The 26,235-nt window shown below is 45.0% G+C and overlaps 1 protein-coding gene across 1 annotated transcript; it reads left to right on the top strand.

The window, feature by feature from the left end:
• The first annotated feature begins 861 nt into the window (after positions 1-861).
• Positions 862-26,235, top strand: nrcama (neuronal cell adhesion molecule a). The gene is given in 27 exon segments (XM_060037859.1): positions 862-963; positions 1,742-1,893; positions 1,896-1,925; positions 2,352-2,375; positions 2,378-2,413; positions 2,416-2,481; positions 3,056-3,199; positions 3,922-4,033; positions 4,775-4,941; positions 5,813-5,963; positions 6,535-6,659; positions 7,832-7,851; positions 7,853-7,934; positions 8,456-8,653; positions 9,987-10,057; positions 11,386-11,611; positions 11,844-11,959; positions 12,221-12,434; positions 13,000-13,122; positions 13,668-13,844; positions 14,520-14,552; positions 16,881-16,949; positions 17,885-18,007; positions 18,637-18,798; positions 19,613-19,744; positions 20,006-20,084; positions 21,804-26,235. Coding segments are annotated over 27 exon segments (3,147 nt in total). The 5' UTR covers positions 862-883; the 3' UTR covers positions 22,039-26,235.

Below are 26,235 nucleotides of genomic sequence, written 5' to 3'. Positions count from 1 at the left end.
GCTGGTTTCTTTGGTGGCGAGTGATGCTGGATTGACCCAATCCAAACACACCAATGGGAACCAAGCCCCGCCCCTATTCCCACTACCAGGCCTATCCCTTCCCTCCATAGTTGAACCTCAAGTATTTAAATATCGACACAGTTTTGTATAGAAATTACACGTATATCTATAATATATCAATCAATGCGAAAAATAAGAAATAAAAATAAGCTCTCAACAATTGTCTGATTATTTGTGCCCATGTTTTTGTTTAATTTGAGTGGATTTCTGCCGGTTTTATCTGATTTCTGCAACGTTCCAAGGAGAGTGGATGCCACCCTCCGTTGTCATGGCAACATGGCTGCAATTGACGTTGACTGCAGGACATCAAGCTATCGATATCTCGGATAGGCCTACTTGCTATTAAATCCAATCTGTGGCTTTCCTGCCCATCCCCGACTTTTAAAAGTTAAACCAGGTTTTTCAACGCAAGAAGAGGCACTTATAGATATAGTGGATGTGTGTGTTGTTGCATAGATATGTACTTTGTATAATTACAAAATAGATGAATCCTGGGTCGGTCGATTTCGTCTCATGGGTAAAGAACATTAAAATCATGAATTTAAATGACTAAATTAAATAACTTTCAACGACTATTCCTGCTCTTCGACTCTCATGCGGACTCACCTTGTCCCAAACCCACCCCTGCTCCCTTCCCTCCATACGCTGAGCCCATACCTTCCTAGTCTTGGTTGTGACCACTCTCTCTCTCTCTCTCTCTCTCTCTCTCTCTCTCTCTCTCTCTCTCTCTCTCTCTCTCTCCCTCTCCCTCTCCCTCTCTCCCCCCCCCCACCCCCTCTCTCTCTCTGCAGACAGCCAGTCTGCAGAGCGGGCCCCTGGCTTCATGGCCCCCCTGGGGGCCAGCAGCACCCAGATGGTTCTCAGAGGACAGGAGCTGGAGCTGGAGTGCATCCCAGAGGGACTGTGAGTTCACCTTGTGCAAATTCAGAATGCGGCAGAAAGTGTTTCAGCGTCGTGCCTTTGTTGAAACCACAGGACTTTTTAAAGGTGACGTATCATACCACAAGCCGTTTTGAAAATCGGCCTCTTCTGACATCACAAGTGGCCGTGTCCACCTACGTGTGTGCTGGATAGATCAGACTACCAGCCTACCCTGTGGACTGTAGCAAACGTTGCTCATCTATCCGTCACACATCTAGGTGGACATGCCCACCTTGATGTCAGAAGAGGCAGATTTTCACAAAAATGGCTCGTAACGGCTAATCACACTCACACCTGGTGGTATAATACGTCACCTTTAAACAATATTGCACTGGTTTCCTATGCATTTCAAATCAAGGGCCAACAGAATGGCAAGGCAGCCAAATATGTTGTGTCCACATATATGAGCAATCGTGTTAGTTAGTCAAACATACTTTAGTTTATTACATTAGTTTATGGATTTACTGGTGGTAGGCCCTTAGTGTGATGATCCTACACACATCCACATAAAAACACTCCAAATCACACACAGTTATAAACACACACATACCCACACACACATGCACACGCACACACACACGCGCATACACAGACACACACACACCCATGAGCAAACGCACGTACACACACACACACACACACACACACACACACACACACCACACACACACACACCACACATACATCTCCCTTCTGCTAAAGCTTGTGTGTGTGTGTATGTGTGTGTGTGTGTGCGTGCGCGCGTGTGTGTCCATCTCAGGCCCACGCCGGAGATCTCGTGGCGCAAGGAGGGCGGCGAGTTGCCTAGCAACAGGATGTCCATCGTGGGCTACCAGCGGACCCTGAGGATCTCGAGCGTGGTGGAGTCGGACGCGGGCGACTACCGCTGCACCGCCAAGAACAAGCTGGCAGCGCCGAGCACAGCATCAAGGTCACCGTCAAAGGTAACGGGGTCGAAGGTCAAAGGTCGTCTGGTTTGACCTTTACGGAGAAATTTGGAAAACCCGTCTTAATTGGTTAAAGGTCCCATGACATGCCACCAGCTGTGAGTGTGACTAGCCGTTACAAGCCGTTTCGAAAATCGTGCTCGTAGGACATCACAGGTGGGCGTGTCCACCTAGGTGTGTGACGGATGGATGAGCAACGGAGCAACTAGTACAGTCCACCGGTAGTGCTGGTAGACTCATCTATCCAGCACACGTGTGTGTGTACAAATATACGTCATCCTCTTTACGTTCCCTCATGAATAGAACAAGCAGCAGTCGTTAATTGCGTTATTACGTCTTCATGTCATGACTGCTGCTTGTGTTGCATTAATGCGCACCTGACCATACACCTGAAACATGAGCTCTTGAACTTTTTCCTTGCAGCCTCTCCGTTCTGGATCAGCGCCCCAGGAACCTCATCCTGGCCCCCAACGAGACGGGAATCCTCATTGTCGAGTCAGCGGAGACCCCAAGCCCAAGATCACCTGGTCCATCAACGGCATGCCCGTCGACAGTGAGTACCATGTAGACTCTGCTTGTCCCTCACTTTCACTTTCGTTTTGACACCTTGATTTCTGAAAAAGTTATTTGTAGTTGGTTGAGTGATTTTATTTAACTTTTTTGTTGTTGGTGTTTTTTTATGGATTTATTTGTCTAATCTGTTTAACTATCCACATTTCTTACATTTAAATGTACAGTGAATCAGTGTGTCAAAAAAATTAATTAACGGTAAACAATACAATAATTACTTTATTGGATTTTCTTTTGCCTTTTTTCGAAAAATATATACCCATCACACTAAGATCAGCGTTCTGATATAGCAATTTATTATTTTTTAAGCACAATAGAATAACAAAAAAGTAGAACAGTATTAATTAATATATTTAAAAAAATTCAAAAAATGATTATAATATGCTACATATTTTTGATATTTACTAAAGTTACTTGCAAGGCAGAGCCTGTTAAAAATGCTAAAAAAAATAAATATTAAAAAAGGTATCATGTGTCATAGCACTTGTGTGTTATTGTATAATAAGTACTGCTTCTAGTGCTGCTATATGTATCACCATCCACCCTCCCCTTCCTAGACGCCCCGCTGGACCCCAGCAGGAAGGTGGAGGAGGACACAGTGATCCTGAACCACGTCCAGTCGGGCTCCAGCGCCGTCTACCAGTGCAACGCATCCAACGAGTTCGGATACCTGCTGGCCAACGCCTTCGTCAGTGTCCTCGGTACGTTCTAGAATAAAATGGGATTAACATCAGCCTGGCTCTGGTGAGCAAGTCTGAAATGAGCTGGCAGATTCTTCGGCATTGATATTGGTATTATTCACTATTTATTCACTATTTATTCACTATCAATTTGTTGTGTTTCCAGGCTGGTATTATTTACTATTTATTCGCTATCGATTCGTCTGTACTGGTATTGGTATTATTCACTATTTTTCACTATCGATTCATCGAGTTCCCAGTCTGGTATTATTCACTATTTTTCACTATCGATTCATCGAGTTCCCAGGCTGGTATTATTCACTATTTATTCACTATCCATTGGTCGGGTTCCCAGGCTGGTATTATTCACTATTTATTCACTATCTATTGGTCGGGTTCCCAGGCTGGTATTATTCACTATTTATTCACTATCCATTGGTCGGGTTCCCAGGCTGGTATTATTCACTATTTATTCACTATCCATTGGTCGGGCTCCCAGGCTGGTATTATTCACTATTTATTCACTATCGATTCGTCTGTTTCCTAGGCTTGTATTGTTCACTATTTGTAAACTATCGATTATCATCTATTTGCTCTGGCAGAAGTTCTGCCAGAGCAAATAACAGCAGGCCAATCACAACTGTGAATCGCAGTGGGTTTGATACGATACTTAACTATATAATTTTTTTTTTTTTATTATTGATTTATTATTGATTCATGAACAACATTGTACTTTGTTACAGCGGAGCCGCCTCGCGTCCTGACTCCGCCCAACAACGTGTACCAGGTCATCACCAACAACATGGCACTGTTGGACTGCGCCTCTTTCGGATCCCCCATGCCCACCATCACATGGTATGTGCCATTCAAATTTGAATAATGAATAATTTAAATAAATGACTGAAACAAATAGGCTTGTATGATGGAGTGGATCGAATAATATAAACAAAGTATTAAGGAATGTTCAATTGAGTTTGGTTCACCTAGCTTCGTAGAGAACAGTGAACAAAATAAATATATTATATATATAAAAAATGGTGTTGAAGAGATGAATTATGGAGGAAGATATGCTCCAATTACTCATCTCAAATTGCATCATTTCAACACAGTCAACCGTTTTAAATATTCAGTGATATGAACTTATGAAAGACGGTCTTGTTCAACAATCTTACCTAGAAAGAACACGGTTCTAGCACGTGTACTGCGGTACCAAAACCGTCAAATAAAACCCGAATCCAACCATAAATACCTACTTCACGCTCAATCCCAAAGGAGCTTCCCTGAACTCCTTCACTTCACGAAAACTATCGTGGGTTACTCCTTTAACGATATGAACCATTCGAACCGACCCTCCTAAACCTGTATTTTATTTAACTTTTTCATTTTGTGTTTTTTTGCATTTTGTTAATTTCCATATTCTCGTTTTATTTAAGTTTAACTACTTGAATCCATGATATCTTTTTATGATATGATATTTTAACTATTTGAATCCATGTGATTTTTTCATGACTATGTTAAGCCCGTTGGGATACCTGTCTGCGTATGAAATGGGCTACATAAATAAAACCTGCCGTGCCTAAACCCTCTCTCCCGCAGGTTCAAGGGCAGCACCACGGCCATCCAGAACGTGGACCCCTACGTGATCCACGAGAACGGCACCCTGGAGATCCACACGGCCCAGCCCGTCAACAGCGGCCGCTACACCTGCATCGCCACCAACGCCCTGGGCATCAAGGAGAACCACGTCAAGCTGGAGGTCAAAGGTCAGCCCCCGCGGACGCATCGAAACTCACAAACTCAGAGGCCTCCGAAACTGCTCAAATGAAACTTGACTTTGCGTTATATCGACAGTGTAATGGTATTATTAGGTGTTTCATAACTCAATGGTCTCTTTAATTGTGTTGCTACGATGATAAATGAACACTTGTGAATGTTTTTTATGGAGATGAATGTAGCATGTAGCATGCTTGGTAACGGACAATAGGAAAGCTAAGGGCATCACGTTTGCGAGCCATGCTAGCTAACATGCTCTGTTTAAATCTCAAGTGGTCTAACGCTACATTGAACCATAAAGCTATATTAAAGCCATAATGCTGTATTAAGGCAATGTTATGGAAGTATATCTATAATACACCCTGCATATTGTTAGCCCAATAGCATAATTTCCTAAGTCATATTTTGGCCAAATTGTGATATCTAACCTACCTCTACTCTCCGAACGTTGCTGATTCACTGTGCCCCATTGGCTATGTCCTAAGCCAATCAGAGTGCTTTATAAATTCCGTAATCAATATCTGCCTGAGTCAGGCATTTGACTTAGGCATTTGTTTCGCCAAATACAAGATTAACTTGATTTTTGCATTATAAAATGATTGGTTCTGTTTGGTTCACTTTTTGATTTGTTGATGATTAAAGAGAACGCATGCCAAGCAGTTAAAATATTATATTTTAGTCTTATTGCACAACTTCAAATATTGGGTCAACTCCAAATATGACTTACTATAATTACAGGTTATAGATTTTTGGGATTCTATACCTAAGATCTTGATATTAATAAATATGAATTTTTTTTAACAATAAATCACGGCTTTTATATGTTATGCTCTGAGGCTAACGATGTCGCCGTTCCCCCAGAGCCGACCCGTATCCTGAGGCTGCCCGAGTACAAGGTGGTGGAGAGGAACATGGACGCCGTGTTCGAGTGCCGCGTCAAACACGACCCGTCGCTGGTGCCCACCGTGACCTGGCTGAAGGACAACAAGGCCCTGCCCCTGGGAGACAACCGGTAGCCTAGCGCCCGCCGCCCCAGCGCTCCGACTGTTGTCTCTTGACCCTGTGTGTCTATGTAACGACCAGTAGCCTAGCGCCCCGCCGCCGCCTCGCTCCGACTGTTGTCTCTTGACCCTGTGTGTCTATGTAACGACCGGTAGCCTAGCGCCGCCGCCGCCGCGCTCCGACTGTTGTCTCATGACCCTGTGTGTTTATGTAACAACGAATTAAGTGTTTTTGATTTTGGGAAAACTTTATATAATATATTTAACCCAAAAGTATGATCTGAATTAAAACTACTATAACTTTATTTGAAGGTTTTAATGAGGCAATCGTCTATTGAACTCTCTCGCTCTCTCTCTCTCTCTCTCTCTCTCTCTCTCTCTCTCTCTCTCTCTCTTTCTCTCTCTCGCTCTCTCTCTCTCTCTCTCTCTCTCTCTCTCTCTCTCTCCCTCTCTCTCTCTCTCTCTCTCTCCCTCTCTCTCTCTCTCTCTCTCTCTCTCTCTCTCTCTCTCTCTCTCTCTCTCTCTCCTCGCTCTCTCGCTCTCTCTATCTCTCTCTCTCTCCCTCTCTCTCTCCACCCTCAGGTTTGTGGTGGAAAAGGACAGCCTGACCATCAGAGATGTGTCAGAGGAAGACAAGGGCACCTACACCTGCATCATGAACACCAGCCTGGACCAGGACTCCGCCAGCGCGATGCTCACCGTCGTGGGTAGGTTGGTCGGAGGAACGTCCTAGATAATGGTGCAGTGGTGGCGTGGGTGTGTCACACCCAAGCCAAGTTACTGGGTTCAATCCCCCGAGTCTGCCTTTATACCGGAAGGCATCCTTGAGCAAGATGTCAAATTCCTCTTCCTACTAAACAATGTTTAGTTTATAAATGAACAATCCTACTAAACAATGTTTAGTAGGATGGAAGTGTCTGCTATATTGTAAATAGTAAAGTAAGCATTCAAATTTAAGAACTTTTAACGATATATAGATGATGAATTAAACACAAATGTTCGTAGCTTACCGTGTAAAAAATATATAAATCCACTGAAACATTATTAATATCACTTGATATTTCGAGACAACTCAATGTCAATTCCACAGTATAACATTTACACAATGTCTGCTGGGCTGACTGACAGGTTGCTGGCTCAGTGATCACATACAGTCCCTCTCAACTTTCAAATGAGCTTTCACTTTCCTTTCTCAACTCTTTCAGAAACTCTTTCCCCTTGACAGCGTAATCCATCAAATTATAGTAAACTCTTTCGACATTTATTTCTCCTTGACAGCGCAATTCATCAAATCCTAGTCAGTTTAACTTTACTTCTTTCTCTTTCTCTGTACATATGATCTTTCTTTAACAACCTCCTGCTTCTCTTCTTCACTCTTTGCTTCTCGATGTCTCAGAGGCCACGCCTCCTCCTCCTATTGTCTACGGTAAATAAGTACTCTAGCTTCAGTTAGCTTGTCCCGTTAGCCGCCACCAAGCTATCTGCTCTGTTTTCATAGCGTAAGACCTTTTTGTAAGTTACAGCTTGTTATTGTTATTACAGCTTGTTTGTTTTTTGCGTTTTACTGATGATTGCTTCTGTTTTGTTAACTTTTTTATTTGTTGATGTTTGAACAGAATGCATGCAAAGCAGGTTCAATTTTATATTTAAGTTTTATTTTGCTATTGTGAATTCATTTATGTGTGTCCAGTTTGTGGGTCAACTCCAAATATTATTTATTATAATTATAGGTTATCGATTTTCTTAGTCTATACTGAAGATATTTACATCAATATTTATCAGAACACACACAAAAACACACACACACGCGCACACACACGCACACGCACACGCACACACACATACACACAGTTTCTGACTTCCTGTTTGGCGTTTCCAGAGCAACCGGACCCCCCCCTCCGACCTTGAGCTGACGGACCAGATGGACCGGAGCGTCCAGCTCACCTGGATCCCCGGGGACGAACACAACAGCCCCACCCAGAGTACGTACACCTCCTACCTGTCTGGTGCTCCTCTGTTGCGCCTAAAGTCCAAGAGTACATAGTGGAGTATAGTATAGTCGACTAGCTGGAGATGTGTCTTTGGCGCCATCTAGTGGTTTGAAATAGCCACTAGATAAACGTGAACAAGTTTCGATACGATAATGTAGAAAGAAATACAATACAATGCACACTTTTATTGAGACTCTATTTTACCAGGAAGAGTCTCATTGAGATTTAAAACCTATTCTTCAGGAGAGGCCAAGACACAAAAAACAAAAACTGAAAACACATATGCTCACAAATCACCTTTTACAGTAACTTATGGCACCCTTTACAGTAAAACACACACCGATACAATACAGGAGAAGGGAGACGCCCTGAATCCGATCTTATTGTATGTGAACATTTATTAAAAATGGATGGAGAAGAAAAATATAAAATCACAAAAATTGCTACATTGACCTCTCACCCCCATTCAACCTCTCCCCCCCCCCCCCCCCCCCCCCCCCCCCCGTCCACAGAGTTCGTGATCCAGTACGAGGACCTGCTCCACCAGCCCGATGTGTGGGTGAACCTGACGGAGGCGGCAGGCTCAGGCACCACGGCGCGCCTGCAGCTCTCCCCCTACGTGTACTACTCCTTCAGGATCCTGGCCCAGAACCACGTGGGCTTCAGCCAGCCCAGCCGCCCCTCGCGCCAGTACCGCACCAACCCCGCCGGTGAGCCACCAAGCCCCCCCCCTCTCCTTGATCACCATGGTTACGGTGCCACAGGAAACCCAGTCAACCCAAGTGGTTTTCCAAGTGTGGATTTGTGGACCCGGTAGTGGGTAATGGGAACCAGGTGGGTCGGTTCCCCACTTGGTTCCAGACCCAGCCTTAATAAACGACTAGCCTTAATAAACGACTAGCCTTAATAAACGACTAGCCTTAATAAACTACTAGCCTTAATAAACTACTAGCCTTAATAAACTACTAGCCTTAATAAGGCTAGCCTTAATAAACTACTAGCCTTAATAAGGTTAGCCTTAATAAACTACTAGCCTTATTAAGGCTAGCCTTAATAAACTACTAGCCTTATTAAGGCTAGCCTTAATAAACTACTAGCCTTATTAAGGCTAGCCTTAATAAACTACTAGCCTTAATAAGGCTAGCCTTAATAAGGCTAGCCTTATTAAGGCTAGCCTTAATAAACTACTAGCCTTAATAAACTACTAGCCTTAATAAGGCTAGCCTTAATAAACTACTGGCCTTATTAAGGCTAGCCTTATTAAGGCTAGCCTTAATAAACTACTAGCCTTATTAAGGCTAGCCTTATTAAGGCTAGCCTTATTAAGGCTAGCCTTAATAAACTACTAGCCTTAATAAGGCTAGCCTTAATAAACTACTGGCCTTAATAAGGCTAGCCTTAATGAACTGCTGGCCTTAATAAGGCTAGCCTTAATAAGCTACTAGCCTTAATAAGGCTAGCCTTAATAAGCTACTAGCCTTAATATGGCTAGTCTTGATAAGCTATTGTGTAAACGATTCTAAATCAATTATGAAATGAAGGATTTAAGATAATGTACCCATGTCTGTTTAGTTTGTTTGTTATAACTACGTTTTACTGCGAATCCAGTATTAAAGAATACCATATATAGAGAGAGGTCAATTATCTATAGATTTTATTACATCGCAATGGGAATGAGTTCCAATCATATTCTGCATACAATAATCGGTCGGTCCTGGGACAAGAGTTCCTCCACAGGTTGGTCATGGCATGAAAATGTGTGGGCACCCCTGTATTAAAGGACACCCCCTAACTACAAGCCCTCCAAAGGGACTGAGAAGCCCTGAGAAGGACCACAGAAAAGGGATAGTTAGGACGGCAATAGTTGGCAAGGGCCTAAAGTATAAGCAAGCTAAAACTGTTAGGAGACAACCAAGAACGAAGTAAACAATTAGCTGAATGTATGTAAGTGAATTGAGATGTTTGTATCCTTTTATGTGAAATGATGCACTAATTATATGCAATGATTCTACATTTAACAATATCTATGGATTTCTCTTCCAGCGCCCGATGTTAATCCGTCAGATGTACAGGCATCCGGGACGGACCATAATAACCTGGTCATTTCTTGGAAGGTACGTTACAGCAAAAGAAATTAGAAAATACTGCTCTTACATTGTAATTAGACTGTAAGTTGCTTTGGATCAATTCGCCTGATTACTAAATAGTGCGACTAATACTAAAGTAGACTGCTTCATGTACTGTGTGACTTTTATCTGGACTCTCACCACAGCAATTCCAGTATAAGTGAAACAAACAGACCTACTATAGACCCACACTATCCACCGTACATAAGTGCATGCACTTTTGGATCGCTGTTGCTATCTATTGGGTCATTCAGCATTTTAACCGAAGAGACAGTTCAGGTATCATTATATGGGGGCAGCTTAGCTCAGGAGGGAGCGTGGGTTGACTTGTCCCCAGAAGGTTGCTAGTGCCATCGTAACAGTGTGTCGATGTGTCCCTGAGCAAGACACCTCATACGTACTCACTGCTCCCATGAGCCTGCTTTCGCCTTGCATGGTTGTCTCCGCCCTCGGTGTGTGAAGGGTTGTAAGTTGCTTGGGATAAACGCCCTAAAAGTCAAAGTAAATGTACTATAGACCCATACTATCTACAGTCTAAAGGTGCACTCACACTAGGCCATCTGGCTGTGGCCGTTGGCCGTTTTCACACCTAACCGTGCTCAAATGGCCCCATTGTTCTCTGGCCTGCACTCACACTAGGCCATCTGGCTGTGGCCGTTGGCCGTCGCAACTGTGGCCTGGCCACGGTAGGCTCTTGTACATACGTCATCACGTCGTAAGTAACACGTCGTCACCAAGCGTCCGCTGCATGGACCATAATAAAGTCTGCCGCCAGTCAGAGTTCTAACAACAATGGACAACAACACAGAGAACACAGTTCGCACTTTGCTGAGTCTGTTGCTTATTTGGATATATGTTTAGCGTTTAATGGGAAAGAAGGCTCGTCGCCTTTATTATGTCAGTGGTCGTCGCATGGACTATGCGTCATCCAGCTCAGGTTGCGTAGCCATGCGTGTGCGCGTGTCGGCTCATTAGCATCTGTACCGTAGCGGCCCGTACCGTAGCAGCACACCTCTCCCAAGTGGCCAAATTGGCCTGGCCTGGCCAGACTGGCCACACTCACACTGGCAGATTTGAGCACGGTTAGGTGTGAAAACGGCCACGGCCACGGCCAGATGGCCTAGTGTGAGTGCACCCTAAGTATCTATTGAGTCATTCAGCACTTGAACCGCAGAGGCGGTCAGTTCAGCTCTCATTAAAGACCGGGGCAGAGTTCAGGGTTCGAACCCCCAACTTGTGGACGTTGGGGGTTCGAACCCTACGCCCCTCCAGCTGCTCCGCCCCCTGACCCCTCTCCCCTGTGTCCCCGTGTCCAGCCGCTCACCGGCCTCCAGGCCAATGGCCCCGCGCTGCGCTACAAGATCCTGTGGCGGCAGAAGGACGCGGACCAGGAGTGGGTGGAGGAGACGGTGGCCAACGCGTCGCGGCACGTGGTGATGGACACCCCCACCTACGCGCCCTACGAGGTCAAGGTGCAGGCCGTGAACGACTACGGCAGCGGGCCGGAGCCCCAGCTGGTGCTGGGCTACTCTGGGGAGGACTGTGAGTCGGTTTTTTCCGTCGCCGTGAACGCATGATGGATTCCAGGGGGCATTAAAGTCCCGAAGAGTCTTCTGTTTGTAACGAGATGTTAAGAGATGTGATCAATCTTCTCTCTTTTCGCTCGCTCCCTCGCTTACATTCTTTCTCCCATTCTTTCTTTCATCTCTCTCTCTCTCTCTCTCTCTCTCTCTCTCTCTCTCTCTCTCTCTCTCTCTCTCTCTCTCTCTCTCAGTACCCTCGTCCGCTCCTGAGGGGGTGCAGGTCATGGTTCATAACAGCACCCTGGCGGAGGTGCACTGGGAGCCCATCCCCTCTTCCACGGTGCGGGGAAAGCTGCAGGGATACAAGGTACTCATTATTGTTTTGGGTTTTCAGTTCTAGTTTCAGTTTGAATCCTTATTTTAATTATTCACTTACTACTTTTATTATTCACCTTTGCACACTTAGTCTTTTTCTAAACTGTTTCAAAGGGAATATGAGCGGGTTACTTATTATACGAGAAGCAAAAAAGCAAAGACAAACAGAAGACATAAAGTCAAATAAATGAAAAGCAGTCATGTGACGCATCTCAACCCCCCCCCCCCCCCCCCCCCCCCGCCCCGTCTCCAGGTGTACTACAAGCGTGAGCGGGGCGTGCACGAGACGGAGGCGGAGGCCCCGGAGGGCGCGGCCCCCCAGACGGTGACGTTCGGCGGGGACCTCAGCGACGGCCGTCTGCCCGGGCTCCGGCCCTACAGCGTCTACGACCTCCACGTCAGCGTGCTCAACGGCAAGGGCGAGGGGCCCCCCAGCCCCAGCAAGAGCTTCAGCACCCCCGAAGGAGGTCGGCCTGTGTGTGTGTGTGTGTGTGTGTGTGTGTGTGTGTGTGTGTGTGTGTGTGTGTGTTTGTGTGTTTGTGTGTGTGTGTGTGTTTGTGTGTTTGTGTGTGTGTGTGGGTGTGGGTGTCGGTGTTTGTGGGTGTGTGTCTGTCTGTCTGTCTGTCTGTCTGTCTGTCTGTCTGTCTGTCTGTGTGTGTGTGTGTGTCTGTGTCTGTGTCTCTGTCTGTCTGTCTGTCTGTCTGTCTGTCTGTCTGTCTGTCTGTCTGTCTGTCTGTCTGTGTGTGTGTGTGTGTGTCTGTGTTTGTGTGTCTGTCTGTCTGTCTGTCTGTCTGTCTGTCTGTCTGTCTGTCTGTCTGTCTGTCTGTCTGTCTGTCTGTCTGTCTGTCTGTCTGTCTGTCTGTCTGTCTGTCCGTCTGTCTTTTTTCTGATTGTGTGTTTCTACGTCTGTGTCTGTGATGGAACAACACAACGTTAAAAAATGGCACCACAATGTCACCAACAACAACATTTTCTAATGTTTTTACTCATGGCCCAACGTATTTCTTTGTATTTTGTGTTTTCTTCTCACAGTGCCAGAGCAGCCTGGCTTCCTCGAGATCTCCAACCCCAACGTGGACTCACTCACCTTGGAGTGGGGCCCGCCACTCAACCACAACGGCCGTCTGACCGGCTACACCCTCAAGTACCAACCCGGTGGGTCTGTGGGCGGGCCCTCGTGACGTCACCCGCTGTAATGCCCTGCTCGCCACCAGAGGGCAGCACACAAAGTGTCGCGATATATTTTATAGTCATGAGAACTTTAGACTAGAGACTCACTTTAATTTAAAGCATTTAATCATAATAGAGACCTTACTTGCAAGCTACCCCACATAGTTTTTCATACTCAAATATAAATTATCAATCTTTCAAGGAACCTCATCACTTGACGCGTGGCTGATGCGGCCATATCATATTTGATGCGGTTCTAGATGATGAGATCATTGTGTACTACTTACTGGCGCCTTATGGGCCAGTAAACGGCAGCATAGCTTCTGCTAAGTAGCCTTTTGTTGCATAGAAGTCGAGTAACTATCAATGCACAAAATTGTTGATAAATAGCAACATAATTTATTTTCTTCTGAACACAATGGCAAAAAAATATATTTCAATTAAAAATAATACGCTGACAAATCGTATCCATAAGTTTGCCCATAAAATTGAGTTAAATCATGTTCTCCCTGTTGGTCTCGGTTCCTCAGTCAACAGCACCAGCGAGCTTGGCCCAGCGAAGCTCATGACCATCGCGGCAAACCAGACCTCCGTCACCCTGGTCAACCTCAAGTCCAGCACGCTCTACAAGTTCTACTTCTACGCCACGACAATCAAGGGCTCTGGCCCCAGCATCACGAAAGAGGCCTTCACCGTCATGGACACGGGTACGTTTAAAAAGTCGTTTGGTTACACGTCTTGACGCCGAGAAACTGCATCAACGGGTTCAAAGGTGAACTGAGTGGAGAGACCCACACTATGGCGTGTGTTTAACTGCCACGGATGACATAAGGATTTTGAAGATTTTTTTAATAATGGCGCATTAAAAATGGTGATACGATGAAGACTGTAATAAGAATAAGATTGAATTGAGTCTCAAGCATGTAGGTTATCTTCACTTTTTGGCGAGACAACATTTTCGGACAGTCAGCTTCCACATCAGCCTCATTGAGACGGAGTTGTCATATACTCCGCCCATCAGGGGATTGGCTGGGCAGTGTAGAGTCAAAAGTATATGTGGTTAGGCAGCACATAACCGTTGAGAATAACGGACAATGCTTCTCTATTTGGATAGCTGGATGAAACAAATTGCAATGCAGCAAAATGTGTAATAATGTGGTTTCTCCTTATTTAACAATATGCTCTTATTGTTGAAATATGTGTCATGCTGTTAGATTTGATACTGTTGGATACTATGGGATCTACACTAGAGTCCTAGTCCAAGTGTGTACCATGGAAAATGAAATAAGAACGGAGACACACTGACTTTTCTAAACTCTTTCTCACTCCCTTTCGCCTTCACATCTTACTGTTTCTCTACCTTTGTTCCCTTGTTTCTGAAGCTCCCTTGCTGCCCACTGTTGAACCGGGCCAAGGTAAAACAAGGAGTCCCTCTAGGCTAGCTTGCATGTCCACGGTCTAACCTTTCCAAAGATGAACAAGTCTGTAGAACCGCTATAACTAAACCTAGCATGCCTGCATGCCTCCCTCATGTCCGACCGCGACTGCTTCGTCTTTCAAGCAGCCCTGATTGTCTCCGATAGCCTCATAAATAAATAAGTCCTTGCCTATGTAGAACGATAATAGCTAGCTTCATCCTGGCATGAATCTAGTTCAAACCGTGCCTGATCTATTTTGGGTTTTCCTCCTTAAAATGAGTCGAAGATACAGAAAGAGTGAATGTAAAGGCATGCTTTGATGCTTGCGCCTGCTTTAGCTTGAGGTTCACAATAAACAATGTAATTTATGTGTATACAGAACTGTATATTTTTGAAAATGTGATGATATAGGTGGCTGAGGGCATGCAACGCTATCTCAAGGACCACGCCTGGGTCATCAAATCACAGAATGTCTCTCCTGGCTTCACTAAAGCATCTGTTTACAATGTAAATTGGAAAAATACTCAAAAGAGAATCAAAGGAAAGGAGGATAGTTTAGAATGCGCGCCTGCCACGAATGTCAACAATTGCAATTTATAATTTCCATCTTTTGTAATCCACAAAGCATAGCAGTGAATCGCCATGGAAACACTCTTATCGCAAAGACCAAAGTATTTTGCCATAATTGTCATTCGTGGCAGGCGGCGCACGCTAAACGCTCTCCAACAGAATGGGTACAACAAACTAACGCTGACAAATTATATTGCTAAAGGTCCCATGGCATGCTACTTTATGGAAGCTTAATATAGATATTAGTGGGCCCCAAACACAGCATTTGAAGACGTTCCCGAAATTCAGCCGTGGTGCAGAGTTACAGCCACTATGAGCCAGTCGCACATTGAGCTTTCCCCAAACGCTCCGTTTCGGTGTCTGTAGCTTTAATGCAAATGAGGAGGAGAGAGGCGGGTCAAGGAAGAGGGTGGGGGTGTGGCCCTGAGCAGCTTGCGGCCAGGGTACCATGCGCCCTGTTTACAGTGGATGTATCGCAATGGCGAGGCGCACACAGCCTTTGGCCGTGTTCTGTAAATATTCGAGATCATATTCATCATATTATACATAGATATCTATATCGTATTCGTATAATATATATAATCATGGCCAAAAGCTGTGTGAGGCTCCAGACGAATGAATCTCAAACGACTGCGTCGGGTTCTCCGACGTCTGGTTCTTCCACGTCCACATCAATCTGAAGTAGACTGAACCACGACATGGAGGAGAAAGGGATTGTTGCCCGAGTTTGACTCCCGCCGAAGCCACGCTGCCGAAGGACCACCGCCTCGGCAGTGGGCAGCGCTTAGGCACCGCCGCCTCCGGCAGCAGGCAGCGCCGAGGCGGTGGTCCCTCGGCAGCGGGAAGCGGGGCTCAAGCGGGAGACATTTGCGGGCAACAAGTCCTTTCTCCTCCATGACGTGGTTCATGTACTTCAGGGAGTCAAAGCCAAAGTTGCTTTCCCCCAATTCCTTCTCAACCATGGCTGAGATAACCCCCACTACGAGTCTCGTTGTGGAAATACCAGAGACGAGAGTCCGACGTGTTATGCGCCATAACACCAACAGCAGAACGGTTATCCAAATAACAAAGAAGTGTAGAACACTTGCGTTACAGTGTGTGTAATCACACACGCGTACACACACACACACACACACACACACACACACACACACACACACACACACACACACACACACACACACACACACACACACACACACGTGGCGCGTCTGGGCTGGCAGGGCAGAGAAGGGCGAGGTGGCATCTCCCCTTATGACGACATGCAGGGAGAATTCCAAAACGGCGCGTCATGAGCTTCATTTTTCCAAAGACGGAGCAGAATGCCTGGTGCTCCTTTTACACCCAACAAGATTTCTAGCTACTGGGGGAGCATAGGTAGGCTAGGGGAACTCATATTAATGTTAGAAAACCTCAGTATGTGAAATTTTCATTCCATGGGATCTTTTAGAGTATGTTTTAGAGAGGCCAGGAGAGAAGGCTACAATGGTTTTTAACCACAGACCGGTATTGTCCTTTAAGTGGGTCTAAACGGACCACAATGGACATCGGGCTATGTCATGCATTTTGCTACGTTAGCATGCTACGTTAGCATGCAAGCTAGCGGCTTTGACTCGAAAAAATCCTAAAGGTGCTACTGCAGTTCAAAGGGTGGCTGGTGCAGTACGCTGTCGACGTGTTGTTGTTCACCGGGTGCGTTGCCGTGGTAACGGTGTGGCCCCCCTGTTGTCTCCCTCTTCTCCGTGTTCCTTCCAGGCCCCACCGAGCCCCCACTGCCGACCCCCTCCCCCTTCACCCCGACAACACGCCCCCCCGTCCTCAAGGGTACAAGCACTCCCCCTGCCTCCCTACCCTCACCCCCTCACCCCCCTCACCCCCCTCACCCCCTCACCCCTCCAACCTGGACCTCCCAATCTCACCCCACCATCAAAACCCTCACCCCACCATAGCACCCCTGACCCCACCATCACACCCCTCACCCCACCTTCAGACCTCTCACTCCCCCATCGGACTCCTCACCCCCCCATCCATATTTGACCCATGACCTTTACCCCTGTACCTTTTTATATTCTTATAGTATTTGTGTCTATCGTCATTTGATACAGCATTGAATTTTCGAGTAAATAATCAATGATTCATTTGAATCAAGGTGCAAGGATGATTTAGAAGATCTGCTTCAATGTACTGTCAAAATGTGTTTAAACTGGTTGAAACTTTAGAATTTTTCTGACACAATTGTTCTAATGAATCTGTAACATGTGAACAGAAAAAGACAATTACAACTGAAAAAAAATGGCCAACCTTATGATAGTGGGTTAGCACTTATAACTAACTGAAAGTATGTCTTGGTTTCTATCCAAATGAAAGGGTCGTAGATGTCTGTAAGTCACATCATACATCACATCGCAAACCAGATTTATAAAGATAAAAGCTTATTACATTTTTGGCAGTTAGTTTATTTGTATTTATTGATCAGCCACTGTTAATCGATTTTTTGATATTCTGCGCACTACTTCCTACTTTTTTAATAAGTGCATAGCTGTCTCTTGAAAAAGATCTGTATCAACCTGCATTTTCATTAAATGAAATGTATTAATATTATGAAAACATTGGGGCAGCCAAACTCCCAAACGTGAACCATAGATTCAACAGATCTGATGTTCATCCATCAGCATGCAGTAATTGGTTGGTGTAATCCATACAGTACACACTGTACACTGGGGATAAAGCGGTTGGTGTTTTGTGTCCTGTGTGCTTAGCGCGTCCACCGGGGCCTGTGTTCGGCCCGCTCAACGCCACGGCGTCCGAGGACGGTGCCGTGCTCAGTTGGGAGTACTTTGGACAACCTAGGAATATATTTGTGGAGTACACTGTGGAACACAGTAAGACTCGCACCCGTCCTGGAATATACGCATATATTTCCTCAGTTCCAAAATAGTTTATTTTTGGTCCGGTGTCTAGTTTCCATGATGCGTAAACACTGCTTAAAGGTTGTATCAGCGACGTTGGGTGACGTCACTTCTGTTGGTCTTTGAAGCGAGATCCCAAAAAAACAGAGCCAGCTCGCCCCTCCTTTCCGTGTTTCGTGCATCCAGTAAAAACGATCATGAACGCAATACAAAAACCCCACAACACCCAACCCTTGTCGGTGATTGGTTGGAATACTATTTATTTTGGTTTCGAGTGGTTGGTAGTACCATTTGTTTTTTTGTGTACGATCTCGGCGCATAGGCTGCCTACAGAGATGCGTTTTTTTGATGGCCTGCTTATTGGACGGGCAGCTAGCAGATCGTGAGGAAAGATCAGATGAACGTGATCGTTATTGTTTAGGCCTAGAATCGCTGATGCAACCTTTAATATTAAAACAGATTCTGGAAGCGATTAAAACGTAAAAACGTTTGCCTTAATATGTCACAAACCACTCAGTACAGCATAAATAATTCCCATAATTACCCTCATCACTCCCACCTGACCTGCCATTCGTCTTCTTCTGGCCACGCCCACTCCCCAGGTAAAGAGGAGTGGAAAAGGGAGGCGGTCAATAGCTCCGCCCATTCGTTCACGATAAAGGGCTTGAAGCCGGGGGCGTCCTATAAGGTGCGTGTGGTAGCTAGGGACCCGGTGACGGACTCCATGGTCCACAGCACGGAGGAGGAGCTAGTCTCGGTACCAGGTGAGGCTGCATGCCTCCACCCCTGTTAGATTCAGCTCCACCACACCCCGCCGGTAGTTGTTGTCGTCGCTGCTTTTTCATCCACTGTTTGTGGTCGTTGAATGGGTTTTGTTCAGGTTTTTGGTTTTGGTTTCAGTTTCATTGTTTTCGTTGCGCCATCTGCGTTCTCCACATGTGCATTTCTTCTCATTCAATACTCAAAGTATGAATGAGTTGACAGAGATATTCAATTTTTGCTGCTTTGGTTTGTAGCTTTTTCATTGTTGCCTTGTGTGAGTTAGTACTTGTGTGAATGCAAATGGATGGATGTGGTGCGGAAATCCCATTCATACTCATTTGCTTTTGTGTATTAATTCATTTGTATTCGTCCTGTAACATATTGAGGGAATCCATGCATATTTATTTTGTGTTACTCAAAACTCATGTTCATGGTTTATATATTTCTTCCCTTTAACACTCATCTCTTACAGATTATAGACTTTAACTTTTTAACAATTTTCCGTCAACAGTTGTCAATTAGACATTGCATAACATTGTATATTCTCTCTCTCTCTCTCTCTCTCTCTCTCTCTCTCGCTCTCTCGCTCTCTCGCTCTCTCTGTGTTTTGTCTTTCTATTTCGCAATGTCCCTAATTCTGGTTTGTGGTCTATCTGTCTCTCTCGCTCATCTTTCTCTCTCTATTTGCACCCTTTTCTCTCTCCCTTCTCTTTCGTTCTTTCCTCTCTCTCTCTCTCTCTCTCCCTCTCCCTCTCCCTCTCCCTCTCCCTCTCCCTCTCCCTCTCTCTCTCTTGCTCTCTATGTCTCTCTCCCCAGCTGTGGCCAACCGGCAGGTGGACATTGCCACGCAGGGCTGGTTCATCGGGCTGATGTGCGCCATCGCCCTGCTCATCCTCGTCCTCCTCATCGTCTGCTTCATCAAGAGGAACAAGGGAGGGAAATACCCAGGTGAGAGAGGGGGAGAGAGGGGGAGAGAGAGAGAGAGTGAGAGAGAGAGAGAGAGAGAGAGAGAGAGAGAGAGAGAGAGAGAGAGAGAGACTGAGAGAGCATTTAGAGAAGAGAAAGAGGGAGAAAAAGCTCTTGAATCCTATCTCATTCACATTTTTTACATAACTTCCTATGTACCCTCGTCTCGTCCTGTCTTAGCGTTGTTTGCTGTGATACAGTGATGTGTGTGAATAAAGTTTGATTTCGTATCGTGATCCCCAGTGAAAGAGAAAGAGGAGGCTCACCAAGACCCCGAGATCCAGCCCATGAAGGAGGACGATGGCACGTTTGGAGAGTACAGGTGAGGGTGGGGAAGGACCGAGCATACTGTAGGAGCAAACATTTATTACAATGTTTACCAGAATGGAGATGATTACATCAGGCCACCCGGCTGTTCTGTGAAAACGACAGAGATGATGCTAGGGAAGTTGATGGATCATTGTGCTCTCATAGCAGAGCAGAGATAAACAAATCAAGATCATGGTCTCAAACTGTTTACTGATGTGAATAAAAATATGTTATTATTTTATAGCTTTGACCAGAAGGCTGTGTTAATCCCAAACCCAATCTGATAGTGAATTACTCTGCATATAACAAACTACGAACCCGTCATTACCAGATGCTATTAACCGGGCAACGTCTCTTTATTTTTGTAATTGTATTTAAACACGGGTCATCTGTGAACCAGGCTACTTTCCTCTACCATTGAATCTTTGTACAGTGTTGTCTTTTGCATGCAAAATGCTTTTTTCTTGTCAATTTTCTTTTTCTGTGTGTATTGCCGTCAAAGTGTGCGTTCTTGTTTTTCGGTGTTTGTGTGTGTTCAGCGTGCTACTGATGTCTATTGTAAGGCTGACGCACACTTAAATAGACACAGTCACAAGCTATGGGCGTCCACAATGGCTTTTTATGTGTCTTCCTGTCCATCATGTTTTTTATGTTCTGTTCTGTTTTGTGTTTTTTTGTCTGTTTGTTGTTGTTGTTTTTTCGGTCGACATAGGTCAATAGAAAGGTAAGGATTGGATGTGCCAAACTAGCATGCAGTACGTCACAACCCAATACAGTCTCCTCCCGGCTCGAGGCCGTTGTGGATCTGTATCTCCTGAATATCTGCCTCTTTAAGTGCATTAGTGATGCATTACTGTAAATAGGACACTTTGTCAGCTTTGTCATTTAGAACGCAACACCTTAACAACAACATTAGATTAACACTCTGGCTTGCTCGATCTTCGTAGTTGTACTTCGGATAACTTTCAGTTTTAACCGTGTAGATTCGATGCATTTTGACTGACTGACCGTAGGAGATGCATTTAGATTGTAGGTATGAATGAGTATGCCCAGCATGTTTTAGAAGCGTTCAACATCATTAGCAGTGGTCACGCACCCTGGATTAACACAGGAACACAGAGCAAACCCCGGATATGAATGCGGATACATTACAGCGTGTAGAAATGGATGCGTGATGTATTTATGAGGTATAGGGGCACGGCAGTCTACGGTGTTTAACTCACAGCCCGAAGGCTTTGGGTTTAAATCCCAGTGGAACAGAAAACACTAAGTCACGTTGGATAAAAGCTTCTGCTAATTGACCTAAAGACCTAATGTACAATTTAAAATTGTAGAATGTACAATGGAAAATTGTACATTATACAACATAAAAAACAACTTCAGACAATGTAAAATTGTAAATCAGGTGTTATTGTACATGTATAAAAGTATGCATGCATGAGCAACCGTTCAGTCATTAGAAGTCCCTTTTATTCAAAGCGCCTTACAAACAATAAAAAATAATAAAAAGCAAACAAACATCCACATTGAAGTAGCTCAAGAAAACAAACAAGTAAAAAACACAGCGTATAAAGAATGTATAAAGAACTGGATAGAGTGCAGATCACGTGACCCCCCCCCCCCCCCCCCCCACACACCCAGGTTACTGACCACTGCCGTCTAACACCCTCTCCCCAAAAACGCCTTCCTAACTTTCCTCTCTCCCCCCCCCCCCCCCCGCCGTTGCCGTTAGCGACACGGAGGACAACAAGCCGCTGAAGGGCAGCCGCACGGCGTCCAACGGGACGGTGCGGCGCGACGAGAGCGACGACAGCCTGGTGGACTACGGCGAGGGCGGCGACGGGCAGTTCAACGAGGACGGCTCCTTCATCGGCCAGTACAGCGGCAAGAAGGAGAAGGACACGCACGAGGGCAACGAGAGCTCAGAGGCGCCTTCGCCCGTCAACGCCATGAACTCCTTCATCTAGCCCGGGAGGGAAAAAAGGCGGGAAAACGTGAGGGGGGAGGGTGGGGGAGGGGGGGGGGCTGTGGGAAGGAGGGGGTGCTGGCTAGCAAAGGGGGGGGGGTGGGGGGGTTGCTGGAGCTTCGCCATCGGATGGTTGACTTTCTCTGCCGTCGGCCCGCGATTTGTTTGCGGCGAAAATGGTTTGCGTCGCCATCGTCGTCGAAACCGGGCGGGTTCTTTAGTTTCCTTTTCGTGTGATGACCAGTTTCAGCTCGTGGCAGTCGCTGTGGTGTGAACTCACCCCCCGCTCAAGTCCTCCCCCCGTGCACCTCCACCTCCACCCACACCACCCCCACCACCTCCCCCACCCCCGGGCTCCAACCCCGCCCGCCGTTTTCGCTCCCCTACGCCGGTTGCTTCCAGGAGGCGGCGAGGAGCTACCGCAACCGATTTGCGACCGTGGACTCGGCTACCCGTCGCTATGCTATTCAATCCACCCTACCCCCCCCCCCACCCCCCGCTCTCTTGCTCTTCCCATCACCCCTGGCAACCCCCCCCCCCCCCCCCCCCCCCCCACACCCCTCCTCCACGTTGCGTGACTCAAACCCCCCACCCCTTCACATGAGCAGTCAAAGTAGAGATGGAGAGGAGTGGCTGTTTGGTACAAACTCTTGCCTCGCAATGACCGAGCCTCAGAGGACCGAGAGATGAAAAAGGCGGAAAGCAATATGGGAAAAAAGAAGCAGTTGGAATGTAGCAGAGGGCGTCCCCAACGATCGACCAATCAGACAAGCCGAGCACGAGTAGTCGGAATTACGTTAATGTATTGCTGTGTGGGTGTCTGTGCAGTTTGACTGCATTTGGAAAAAATCATGAATATATATATCTATATATGAAACATGATGTATCTCAATATCCCAGAATTAAGTGAATTATGTGACCCTCCAGCCAGTTGAATTATAGTCCACCACCCACTCATGGCCCACTGCATGGACTTTGTCATCGTCACCTTTGTACTACGCATTTGTTCGCAAAGAGAAAAAACTGAAACTTGTGTCAATTGTTGAGAGATTTTATGGCATCCTAAGACTGTACGACTAAGTGCACGTCTACCAGCAACTCTTTATTGCCTTTCTCGTAGTTATTTTCTTTCTTTGAATGGTCAAAAGTATTATACAAGGTACTGTAAAGGCAAAGAATTGGCAGTAGCATCTTTGTAAACATTTCTCAAAAAGGTAACTCAAAAGAGGAATTAGCATCGCACGTCTTTCAACGTTGAGAAGTTTTTTTGTACACACATTTCTTTAAATGTAGTAGAAGAGGTGTGTATATGGACTAATGGAGATCAGGAATATGCATTTTAACACAACTTCACCCCTGGGTGTAACAGTTTAACCCCCAACCCTGTTCTCTGTTGTCACTCGAAGCAGCCAAACGACACAAGTTTTAAGCTAGGCTTCGTCAAACATATCCTTTTTTTGGATCCCACCTTTTTCTCGCAATGTCTTTCTTTCAACCAGATATCTACTTCTCGTCGCTTTCTGTTTGGCTAGCCTACATCTAGAGCCCGAATCATTGCCAATTTGCGATTCTTTCTCTTTTAAATAATTGTGTGAATAGCAGCAAACATTTTAACGGCTAACAAATGGCCGCCGGTTGTTAGCTAACACACAGTTGGCTAACAAATGGTCGCCAACTGTGTGTTCTGTGTGTGACGCCGGATGGAAACTAAAGGGCGACGTTAGTCGACGACACTCAAAAACAGATTGGGTTCACGGCGTGAGCCAGAAGCAGCAAACAGGGTACGCGTCAGGTGCATACAGTATAGCTTCCTGAAATTCAGGCAGGTCTGTTCTACAGAACCTCTAGGCAAGGTTTTCTAGTGCCTTCGTAAATAGAGAACATCGAGATCAATCCATTGAGCGTTGAACTCCTCATACACAAGGCAAACCTGGACATCATCATCACAGTTACATATCACAGAGCCACGCATCCAAACAATATCGGCCTCATCTGCTGTAAAGTAAACCAGAAAGGCTATATCAATTGTTCGTAAACCCTTTGTTGATCCCTTGCAGGATTTCAGGGAGAGCTCAGAACGAATTTACAGAACATATGAGCTAATGCTTATTCAAATGAACTTCATGGACATTAATGGACGTCTTTAAATGATGTATGAGGGACACCACATACATCACCACATTTTCCGTTTTTAAATTACAGCGTTCTTACTAATGTCAATAAGTAGGAGATTATGATTATGTCAAAGCTTTGCAATGGTGGTGGTTGCATAAATTAAGACCCATTACTGAGTAGTTACCCAATAATAATATTCTCAAAGCAACGCCACTCTAGGTACACATCATGTTGGAAGAGCAACCAAAACTGTACACCTACATTAACGGAAACATCTCTGATTGTGATTAAAAGAAAAGAAAGCGTGTTGGTGAAACATGATTTATAAAAAAAAAACATTAACTTGGGGTTAAGGTTTGTGTCGTCAAAGTCTATCCCATACTCCTTCTCCATCTGGACTGAAATACTGCCACCCTCTCTTCACCAGGTAACTGCCAAACGGAACAGGAACTCAAACAGACAGACTGGTACAGCAGCCAATCAGATTGGAGCTTTAGTGGGAAGCACTTAAGAGCTGAAGAGAGCAGGGGGCTTGTGTATTAACGATGGAATGCTAACTGAATGTGGAAACAAAGTTGTTTTTAATCTATTTATACAAATGAGAATGTGGCTTGGTGATGTGCCCCGGTGACTATAGGTTCATGCATTTAACCCTGTATATCTGTGTGTGTTGTCACTTGTTTTGCTGTCGTCGACTCAAAGCATAACTGAAACTGTACACACTAAGCACTCAGTGAGTTTTATATATAAATGAATAAAAAGTGTGAGAGCGAGGGACTGACTGAACGTGTGCATGGTTGAGTGTATACGTGTGTATGTGTGTGTGTGTGTGTGTGTAATTGTAGCACATGCATGCTAAAGGTGTCAAAGCGTGCGTTAAGTATTTTTTTTTTGTATTTTGTTTTGCTCTATTTCCAATGGATAAAACCACGTCTAATACAGCGGGGATGTCAAGCAGTCAGGCCAAAAAACTCAGATATTCCGCCATCTTATCTGTCACAAAACGACAATTGATTTAGAGAGGAGTTTCACATTTTCCATGATTTTTTCGGTTTTCATAACTTGCATCAAGTTTTTAAATTGCAGCGTGTCAGCTTTGTATGTGTGTGTGTGTGTGTGTGTGTGTGTGTGTGTGTCTGTGTGTGTGTGTGCGTCTGTCTGAGTGTGTGCGTAGATAATTGGTTGTAAATAATGGCTTGAATTGAGGGTAGATAAGTTTGACCTAAGAGTCACTGAGAGTGGAGAGGTCAGAGGTGAGAATGTACGGCTTTGACTTCGAAAAAAGATATGCAGATAATTTTTCTTTCGAGAGGAAGGAAAAAGGAAGTGATGACATTTGCGTGACATGACACAGATTGTTTTCAACATTTGATTTGCTGTGATTTCTCTGAACTTTATTTTCATTTAGTTTCTCTGTTTTTCGATGAACCTGTCAGGAATCTTTGCTAGCTCAGATTTGTTTTGGTTTTTTGGGTTAACAAAATGTAGACTTGAGATTTTACTTGAGAATGTGACACTTGTGTTGTGCCATTTCTCTCTGACAGTTCATGCACCCTTTCTGTATGGGCATTCTTAAATATGATGTATCTTTTTGAAACACGTTCAACCATCAATACTATAGCTCAATGAGAGTATTCACTGTTCCAATTTAAAGGCTGAATAAATGAATAACCAACAACAAGTGCAAATTGTCATTTAGACTTCTAGATACATATATGTTGGGCACAATTCATTTCTTTAAGAGTGAGACTTCAATTAAATGAAATTAAATATAAAAACGAATCAATACAAAAACGGTCAAATACATAGGTAGTTCAATATAGATTGTATAGATGGTTGGGATTTGACATCACATGCACGGAAATATGAACAGACATACTTGAGGGTGGATTAGCCCCAGAACCTGAAATATTTTAGTCACCGGTGAAGATTAATAATATATGATATAGTATAACATTCTGGTCAATGTTGAAGTTACATGAGGCATGAAAGGCTGTCCAAAATGGTTTACTGAACTATATATTGCAATTATTTTGTATTATAAATTAAGTTAAAAATAAAGGAATAAATGTTGGTTTCACGA

Source organism: Gadus macrocephalus, chromosome 19 (genome assembly GCF_031168955.1).
Source record: "Gadus macrocephalus chromosome 19, ASM3116895v1".
Classification (NCBI taxonomy): Eukaryota; Metazoa; Chordata; class Actinopteri; order Gadiformes; family Gadidae; genus Gadus; species Gadus macrocephalus.
This window is presented reverse-complemented; position numbering and strand designations above follow the sequence as displayed.